This window comes from Chaetura pelagica, unplaced genomic scaffold (genome assembly GCF_000747805.2).
Source record: "Chaetura pelagica isolate M959 unplaced genomic scaffold, ChaPel_1.0 scaffold638, whole genome shotgun sequence".
In the NCBI taxonomy this organism is placed as follows: Eukaryota; Metazoa; Chordata; class Aves; order Apodiformes; family Apodidae; genus Chaetura; species Chaetura pelagica.
Window position 1 is genome coordinate 924,705 of NW_009954298.1, and position 10,114 is coordinate 934,818.

At 49.5% G+C, this 10,114-nt stretch overlaps 1 protein-coding gene across 1 annotated transcript in view; it reads left to right on the forward strand.

Moving 5' to 3' along the window:
- The window catches only part of RAD51D (RAD51 paralog D), a 5,309-nt gene extending 4,306 nt beyond the window's left edge, over nucleotides 1–1,003 (forward strand). The window contains exons 9-10 of the mRNA XM_010003830.1: nucleotides 359–526; nucleotides 911–1,003. Coding sequence (XP_010002132.1) covers nucleotides 359–526; nucleotides 911–1,003 — 261 coding nt within the window. The remainder of the gene's footprint in view (nucleotides 1–358; nucleotides 527–910) is intronic.
- Nucleotides 1,004–10,114: the final 9,111 nt, after the last annotated feature.

A 10,114-nucleotide genomic window follows, 5' to 3' on the forward strand; every position in this document is an offset into this window, starting at 1 on the left:
GCTGAACCTGGTGTCGGGACAGTCCTGCCCTTTGCTCTGATTAGCAATGAAGTGACAAGGAGGGGGGGCCTGGGAGGGTGCTTGGAGGCTCCAAGTTAAACTTTGCAGGTGCCTTCAGCACCAGGAGTGACTGCAGCTTGTGGAGAGGAGTGAGCTCCTACCTGAGGACATGTCTGGGACAGTTCTGTGGGCTGTGTTTGGAGGGGATGGCATGGTGTGCCAAGGAGGAGGGCTGAGGATGGAGAAGAATTCCACAGAAGTAGCAGACTGGCCATTGTCTCCTGGTGCTTTCCAGTGCTCCATACCCCAAGTGGCACTGCTATATTCCTGGGCACTGAGAAGCCTGTTTGTGCTGCAGGTGACTAATCAGGTGACAAGGGACAGCAGCAGTGGCTCACTGAAGCCAGCCCTTGGCCGCTCCTGGAGTTTTGTGCCCAGCACCCGGGTGCTGCTGGAGAGCAAAGAAGGCACCTGGGAAAAAGGCACCACACACCGCATCGCTTCCTTGGCAAAGTCCCCCAGGCAGGTGAGGCTCCCTGGGCTGGTCCTTCTGGTAGTGGAGAAACAGCTACATGATGTGGATCTGGCCTTGGAGCAGAGGGAAGCTCCTGAGGGTGGGGCAGGATCAGGCCCCACTGGGTGACCCGTGGTAATGGGAGATGAGCAGATGCACCCTGGATATGCAAATAGTGTGTCCAGGGATATCCTGGAGCAGGATGCTCTTCACCAAATGGCATTCTCTGTAACTCTGTTCAGCAGACCCGGTTAAAATGAGGGCACCAGCAGAAAGAAGCCCTCAAAGGGATGGAATTGGGGAGTTTTGGCCCTGGGGCGGGTGATGGAGCAGTGTAGAGGTTTGGCTGCAGAGTCCCAGCAGTGTGGGGTTGAGCTCTTCTCTTTCTCCTTGCAGCCAACAGGGATACAGGTGGAGATGGATATTGGACACGTTGATGTGCAGGAGCTGAGCCCAGCAACACCCACAACACCCACCCAGGGGCTCTGATGTGGGTGGAAAAGCAAGTGTTGAGGTCCAAGAGAGCTGCAGCAGAAGCAGGCAAGCCCACTGAAGGTTTTACAGACTGCCCCTGGGTCCTGCAGCCCTGGAAGGGACCAACATGCAGAAGTTCTTGTTCTGCACTGGGGAGAAAGACTTTGGGGTTCCCCAGAGATCTCCTTGCCTCAGTAGATGCTGCTTGTGGTGGCTGGGCTGTGTGGGCAGCACAACAACAGGTTCTCTCCTCTGCTGCAGACTTAAACCAGCAGAGGTTTGGCCTGGGATCAGCTGGCAGGTCCCTGTACAAGCCCATGGCTCCTGAGGGGGCTTTAGTTCTCCCCAAAACTTGCTGCCCTCTGTTCGTCCTTGGGCAGCCCACAGTGTTCTTGGTTCAGGAATAAAAACAGATGTTGCACACTGCTGTGGTGGTTGAGAGATGGGACTCAATTAATGGTGACTGCTGTTAGCTTAATTAAAATGTTGAGGTTTGGTCCCTAGCAGGACTGGGAGAGGAGAGGCTGTTGATGGGCAGGGGCATAATCAGGTGCTTGGTCTGACCTCCCCAGGGTAACACCAGGCCCTGTAGGGAGCTGCTGGGATTTCTGGGCACTGCTGTGCTGCATGAAGAATTGTTGTTCACTGCTGAAGGTTATGATCTGGATCTGCTGATGCTCAAGGACCTCCTCAGTTGCATGTGGTGAGGTTTAAAATAATCTGTCCTTGCTCCAGTGCTTCCCAGCTGCTCTCACCTGCTCTGGGTGACCTCCTGGGTGCTTGTGCAGTGCCAGGGAGGGGCTGGGAGGCTGGGATGGAGCGTGGCCTCTCCTCTTAATCCCAGATATCTTAGACACCCTCCTCTGCTGAATAAGCAACCTCCTTGGCAGGTGAGCTGAGCTGTGCCTTGTACTTCAAGGCTGCTGATGTAGATTGTAGGGGCTGGGACTCATCAGGGCATGCTCCTTACACTGATAACACAGCAGCCCAGCTCCTGGAGCCTTCCAAGGCTGTGCTGGGGAGGAGCAGCCTGATTCTTCCAGAGTTACATTCCTCCAGTGTGGGATTCCTGAGCAAAGAGCTGCTGTGTGGACAGGGCAGCTCGCAGGGGTGTGTGAGTGCACAGTTTGGGTTCCCAAGAGGCAGTGCCAGGTCTGGGCACAGATTTTTGTCTGGCACATCTGTCAGAGCCTGGATCCTGGGAAACCAGCTCTAGGTGCTCCCAGGGCTGTGATTTACAGGGCAGGTCCCTCCTCACCCAGCTGTGGGAACGGCTGCACTCCCGGCAGCTCCTGCCCCAGGAGGGGAATGAGCCCAAGCAGTGTGAGCTGAACCCTTGAACAGTTTTCTGTGAAAGTAAATGTTTTAAAGTTGTGTATTTATTTGCATTTCTGGGCTTTCCAAGCTTGGGAAGGAAGGTTTGGCCCCAGGGATTGCAGCCAGGCTGGAGTGAGAATGAGGATAGATTTCCAGGCCTCTGCTGGTGGGGCTTCTGTAGCTTCTGTCTCTTGAAGCTGTGAATGAAGAGCCTGGCACACAAATTTCAACAAAAACTTTGGCCTACCTGCCTGAGGCTCCTGTTCTATAGGGGAAGCAAAGCTCTTTGGGGGAGTGGGGAGCAGGGGAAAAGCCAAATAGAAACCTCTTCGAGTTATATTTGACCCAAGAGGGCTTTCTTGCTGTCTCCTTTCCCTAATTAACAGGTTGATGAGAAGGGGCACAGCCCGTTGGAGCCCTGTGTTGTCACCTCAGTGTACATCTGTGGTGGCCTCCAGGAAATGACAGCAGAGACTCTGCTCTTGCACTTAGTCACCAGGGACCAGTCATGGGACAGTGATTCAACAGGGACAGTGCCAGGCAGTCGGGAAGAGGGCAGGGTACAGTGAGGCTGTGCTCCTCCAGACCTCCCTGCCCTGGGGTTTGGGCACAGCTGTGACCTGAGGGAAGTGTCTCCCCTGGGCAATCAGCTAATGGCAGCTGTGGGAGGTTTATGTCCTCTTGGGAACTAGCTGGATGTGTGGGGAAGATGGTGTGATGCAAGCACGGCTGAGCTCCGGGCAGCTCCTTGTCCCCAGGCTTTGCTGTTGAGGTAGGATGTGTGTGTGTTGAGCTGTGTCCTGGATTTCAGGCTGCTTAGCCACAGGGAGGGTGTTGCTGGGAGTGCTGGGGGTAGGGACAGCCACAGGGTTTGGGCTGTGGGAATCTGTTACCTGATCTAGAAGAACTTGACTTCTTAGTCAAGCTGATTTGCCCTGAATTTGCATAGTAAAATTAGGCTGAGAAGAGTTTCTGGCCTAATACTCAGCCTTTCTCCTTTGTGCTCAGACAGACACCCCAGCAGCTCTGTCACTCAGGCTGGCTGTGCCTGCTCACCAGGCCAGCCTCTCCCTGCACATTCCCCCTGCCTGAATCTGCTGGAAAACTTTAGGAAAAGTCCTGGAGAGAGATGATAAAACCTGTCCCAGGGCAGACAGGGCAGCCCTCGCTCTGAGTCGTGGGGATGCCTTTTGGCTTGGAGGGTTTGTTTGCTCTGAATCTGTATAACAAACCTAAGTGTAAAAAAAACCTGCCTGAGGCTCCTGTTCTATAGGGGAAGCAAAGCTCTTTGGGGGAGTGGGGAGCAGGGGAAAAGCCAAATAGAAACCTCTTCGAGTTATATTTGACCCAAGAGGGCTTTCTTGCTGTCTCCTTTCCCTAATTAACAGGTTGATGAGAAGGGGCACAGCCCGTTGGAGCCCTGTGTTGTCACCTCAGTGTACATCTGTGGTGGCCTCCAGGAAATGACAGCAGAGACTCTGCTCTTGCACTTAGTCACCAGGGACCAGTCATGGGACAGTGATTCAACAGGGACAGTGCCAGGCAGTCGGGAAGAGGGCAGGGTACAGTGAGGCTGTGCTCCTCCAGACCTCCCTGCCCTGGGGTTTGGGCACAGCTGTGACCTGAGGGAAGTGTCTCCCCTGGGCAATCAGCTAATGGCAGCTGTGGGAGGTTTATGTCCTCTTGGGAACTAGCTGGATGTGTGGGGAAGATGGTGTGATGCAGGCACGGCTGAGCTCCGGGCAGCTCCTTGTCCCCAGGCTTTGCTGTTGAGGTAGGATGTGTGTGTGTTGAGCTGTGTCCTGGATTTCAGGCTGCTTAGCCACAGGGAGGGTGTTGCTGGGAGTGCTGGGGGTAGGGACAGCCACAGGGTTTGGGCTGTGGGAATCTGTTACCTGATCTAGAAGAACTTGACTTCTTAGTCAAGCTGATTTGCCCTGAATTTGCATAGTAAAATTAGGCTGAGAAGAGTTTCTGGCCTAATACTCAGCCTTTCTCCTTTGTGCTCAGACAGACACCCCAGCAGCTCTGTCACTCAGGCTGGCTGTGCCTGCTCACCAGGCCAGCCTCTCCCTGCACATTCCCCCTGCCTGAATCTGCTGGAAAACTTTAGGAAAAGTCCTGGAGAGAGATGATAAAACCTGTCCCAGGGCAGACAGGGCAGCCCTCGCTCTGAGTCGTGGGGATGCCTTTTGGCTTGGAGGGTTTGTTTGCTCTCGATCTGTATAACAAACCTAAGTGTGTGCTTATGTGTATTGTGTGCAGAGGTGTGACACACCTGCCTGGGTATCTGGCTGTGCATGTAGAATCATAGAAAGGTTTGGGTTGGAAGGGACCTTAGAGATCCCAGGTTCCACCCCCCATGGGCAGGGACCCCTCCCACCAGCCCAGGCTGCTCCCAGCCCCATCCAACCTGCCCTTGAGCACTGCCAGGGATGGGGCAGCCACAGCTTCCCTAGACAAGCTCTTCCAGTGTCTCACCACCCTCAAAGGGGGGCACAGTTTATTAGGTAAAGCAAAATAGGGAATAAATTCACTCCTTCCCATGGGTGGGCAGGTGTTCACACATCTCCAGGAAACCAGGCATCAGGTGTTACAGTGACTTGGGAGTGTAATGACCAGTATAGTCATTTTTCTACTATTGCTTTGAATATTATTTTTTGACATTAAAATGTATCTTCTAAGGCTGCTTGGGTTGTATGGAAAACAAATTGAATTATTTTACTAGTTATTTATGTTATTAATGGTTGGACTTAATGATCTTAAAGATCTTTTCCAGCCCAAAGGATTCTATGATTCTGTTTTCAGTCCTTGAGTGGCTTGGATCATAGAATCACAGATTCATAGGGCCTGGAAGGGACCTCTGAAGATCATCAAGTCCAACCTCCCTGCTGCAGCAGGAACACCCAGGGCTTGCTATGCATTTTAAACCTTTCAGTTTCCTTTGTGACTGACACTGATTTCTGACTCGGGTACAGCCGCTTTTTTTCTGGCTTAGAAAGTGGCGTTTGGAAGCTCTTCCCTTCTCTGAGTCGTGCTCCCTGAGGTGCTCTGGGGCTGCGTAGGTGATTATGCTCAAAATGCTGTGAGAAATGCGGAATCCTGGATCTGTGCCAGCCTCCGGCACAGCTCTTTACTGAAATTGTTGTCTCTTTGCATTTTCTGTGTTGAGGGGACTGGCTGGTGTGGTGCAGGACGCCTGGGGTGGTGCTGCCTCGGTGACAAGGACCCAGGTTATTTTCCGAGTGAGGAGCTCTGCCCTGCTCCTGCTCAAACCGCAGGGCGGGCAGGAAAGTGGAAGCTGTGCAAGCCCCTCCTTTGGCACGGAAGGCAAAAGGTGTTCTGAAAATAAAAGTACTCAACTGCTCTTCAGAACAGTTTGTTCCTGTAAACTGGTCAAGGTGTTTCCTGTGGAGGGAGGGTGGACTTACGGTCAGACTGGCATCTCCCCGGTATTCCAGCATGTGACTGCGGGTCAATAGCTGTGAGCTCTGCAGGGGAGGCGGTCTGAGCCTGGGCAGGGCTCGGCGACGCAGCCAGGGTGGCTGTGCTGGCTGCTGCACTGCCTGGCTTCCCGTGCTCTCCAAGGCTGCAAGGCTGGCCAGGCCTTCTTGCACACTGTAGAGGCAAGTGGAACATTAAAGCATAGGTAGGAATGTCCTAGTTTTATGGCTCTTTGATTAAGATACGTGCAGGGTAGTGTTTAATCTGCTGAGACATAAAAAGGGTTGGTTTGTGTTTAGTTTGAGCTCACTTCTTCCTGTGGGCATCACAGGAGGTTGTGGAGGTTGCTTTTGGAGAACTATTTCACTGCAGTGTAGGAACTTGTGGCAGTTTTGTGTTCTTTCCAACCTGACAATGGGACAGGTAGAGAACTTGCTGGATTTACAAAATGCTGTTTTAGTTCTCCATTTCACTAGGATGGGAAATGACAGGTGCATTATAAATTGACATTTGTGTGTGTTTACAATGTAGTGGGTGGTATTTCAGAACTTTGAAGCTCATGTTTTAAGAGAAGTGATCATGAAGGCATATACATAGTTAAATGAAACAAACAAAAAGAGTATTTATTTACCCTTTGTCATTATTTCCACTGTTACCTTGTTTCTCCAGAACTGAGAAGTGGAACACACAGCTGTAAGCTTTAAATGTTGTTTCTCAGGAATTCCAGATCCTTGCCTTTACCTGCCACCTCCCACCAAGTACTTTTACCTCCTTCCTTTGTTTATGTCCACAGTGATGGGGAGGAGGATCTTGTGTTCATTCTTTGTAAACATGATTGATTTGGTAGAACAGTGGGGTCTAATGAAGCAACACAATTTGCTCTGGCTCTTGCTGTGTTCTCCACGATGGGCAGTTCCTTATGCTTGTGTAACTCCTGGTATAGTTACCCAGCTGCAGCACTATGTTTGCATATCCACTCAGCTGGTTGCATTGAACTTTAATTAAAAGCTGATTAAAAGCCTTGACTCTGGTGCTTATGGGTAAATGCTTAATTGCTTAAGTTTGTGCTGAATTGGATTAGTTTTAAAGCCATTATTTAAGTATCGTGTTTGATTCTAGGGCAGAAAAAGTAGTCTGACTTTGGGTGAGGCTCTCTCAGGTACATGTGCTTGGGCTCTTAGGAGTCAACTTAAAATGAGAGTACAAAGCAATAATATATATTAATTATATTTTGGGGTTGGTGGTCACTGGTAATGAGTGAAACCTGACTTCTTCAGGCCTTCAGTTTTCTCTTAGCTGTGGTTTCCATTCCTCAGGGTTTTGGGGTGTTGTTTTTTTTTTGGTTTAATTATGTAATTTTCACTTGTCATTATGCAGCTTTCTGCCACTGTTTGTTGTTCATTAGATCTGCCAGAGACTGTAAACTCATCAATCAGCCTAAAGCATGATGAGGGTAGAATTGCCAGGGCTGTGTGCAGAAGGGCTGTCACAGCCTGTGCCTGGGCTGTGGGCCTGCCCTGCTGCACCCAGGCCTGCCCTGCAGCTGCTCAGATGCTCTCCTGTCCAGTGCCAGACCCTAAGGAGGAAAAGGGCTGTTGAATTAGGTTTGGGCTGCCTTCCCAGGGTGTCATGGAGCATCTCTGAGGCCTTTGACCAGGCTTGAGGGGTAGGGCCTGAGCCAGAGATAAGAAATTAAGAAGTGTGTTGAAACAAGTACTTGGTGCTTAATAAAGCACTTTGGAGGCAGAAGGGTAATGTGAGATGCAGGTAAATGTCCCTTTTTTTGGGCACAGCTGCCCCTGAACTGCTGTTGTCCAGGAAAGAAGGCCCTGCTGGTAGGGGCTGGTGAGAACATGGCGGCTTGGGATGAGGGCAGGCTGAGCTCAGGCTGCAGGCACAGCATGGCTGTAAATTACCTCTGTGTTGCTACGTCTGGTGTGGGCTAAGCCCTCGGGCAGCAATCTAACCTCTTGGGGAGTGCTGGGGTCCCTGCTGAGGTGAGGAGTGTGCAGTGCCAGGGCTGCTCCTGACCTGCCTGTGCTGAAGGTGCTCCAGCCCTCCTGTTCCTGCAGCTCATGGCAGCCATTACTCTTGATAGTAACCATCTGTGTCTCCAGGTATCAGGCTTGTTTTCCTCTGCTTCCCAGGCATGGCCATTCTAAGAAACCAGGAGTTAGTACTTTGAACTGGCACCAAGTGGTGTTTGGGGAGCATGCAACACTGTCTAGAGATGGGCCAGGGAGTCTGTGTTCCACAAGTGGGGAGAACTAGACCAGAATGGGTGTGGGCCAAGTCTTCTAACCACCTGATGGTATGTCCCTCCAAAGCTGGCTATTCAGTCTTCAAAGAACATTGCAAGGTTGAAAAAAATCAGTTTTCTTTGAGAAAGAGTATGACTGTCAGATCAAGAATTCAAATTTTGTATTAGGTCCTCCCTTCTTTTTCAGCTGGTTTCTGCAGAACTGATGGCTTATTCTAACCTCTGAAAGCCCTTTTTGGCTTTTAAAATTTATGTTCCCATAAGGGAATTTATTTAAAGAGAAATGTTGTTTTATGGGACACTGTTTATTCTTCTCAGTGTCTATAAAATCAACACATTCTTCACATTAATTGCTGTTGAAGTTTTCACTTTACTCCAAAATATTAATTAGGCTTCTTTCTCTAGTGCCCTCTTGCTTCTCTGTCAATAGTCTTGGAATAAGAATTTCCACATTGTATTTCAGCATTAACTAAAGTATTATCTTAACATCAACTTTTTTTTTATGCTGCCACCTTTTTATTTATATTCAGAATGTTGTGGGAAATGCTTATTAGAATATATTGAAGCAGTGTATGTATTAAATCTTTTAGCCTCTAGACTGATGTGCAGAGAGATTTTAAACAGGCAAATTTAGAATACTCTTTTGGGAGTAGCATGGTGCATAGTAACCTCTATTGCAGCATAGTTCCTTTGGGCATTATATATTCCATGTATACACGTGAATAATTTAAAATTGCAATGTCACAAGCAGCACTATGGCATCAATGCCACTTTCTGTGTTCCTGAGCTTGTGCTGGTTTGGCTTGCTCCCCAAAAGAGTCAGAAACCATAACATTGCATCCCCTGGAGATCCAGACTGCAACTGATGTGACGCTGTTTGTCAATGTCAAAATACCTTGCTCAGAAAGCAGTTGCCACTGGCAATTACTCCCATGTTTCCTTCACCCACCTGCCTGGGGTTGTTGGAGTCACTCTTTAATTTCTCCAGTGTTGTGTTTGAGGACACGCTTGGAGAGGTTGCATGATGCCTCGATAAGTTTTCTTCCCTGAACATTGTTGGTGCTTCTTAGGACCTTGCCTGACCTGCTGAGCAGTGGTGTTCCTGGGATGGGGGAGCTGGTGAGCAGCAAGGTCAGACTGCTGTAGTTGGGTGCTACAATAACCAGATCTGGGCTGGAAGCACAGCAGGTACTGCTGCTCTGCTGCAGCGAGGAGCACCTCCTCTGTCAGACTGCCTCTGAAGTTGTTTGATATGTGTCTTAAAATGGAGTTTTTATTAATCTGGTAGAATAGATTTCTTTATAGGTACTTGGATTTGATAATTTGGAGAAAAAACAGGACCATGGCTTCCTGAACAGGTTTTTTTAAATGGCAAGTTAATTGTTCGAAGAAGGGAAATGTTTATCTGTTTATATTAATAAAATAACTTGCTGAATCCTTGAACCTCTTCCTATACATGCCTTGTGTTCAGGGCTAGCAGCAGAGAGGGATAAAATGTCAAGCTTGATAGATTGTTGGAGCTGGGTTTTGGTAGTTAAACAATAATGAAACTGTTGTATCCTTGCAGGGAAACACAGCCCTGTGTGTGCAGGCTTGGTCCTGGAGAAAGTTTCCATTGTTCCAGGGAAGGGCCAGCTCCCCAGGGCAGCGCTGCGGCGGGCACAGCTGCCTCAGCCCCTGCCTGTCCTGGAGCATTGCAAAACAGTTGGGAAACAGTTTATTTTTCAGGTTTCAAATAAAGTGTAGATTTCCAAGTCCCTTGCGGCTTTATAATCAAAAGAGCAGAAACTGAAGCTGGTGTTTATGCAGCGAGTGGTTTGTGCTCCTGGAGCTCAGAACACAGGTTTCTTCCAGGCAGAGGCTGCAAAGATTCTTGCATAATTCTTACGTTGCTCGGGTTGAAGGCTTGTCAGTCGTTGCATGTGATCTTGTATTTCCTTTTTGGCTCAATCAAACCCAGTCTGTTGCTGTGCGTCTTTTCCTGCAAAGGGCTCTCAGGTAAGAGGAGTAAGATCTTGTCTCTTATGCAGAGGAGCGAGAGGGAGTTATTGCAGGTATTTAATAGAAATAAAGCCCCAGGCCTGAGCCTTCTTCTTGACAAACTT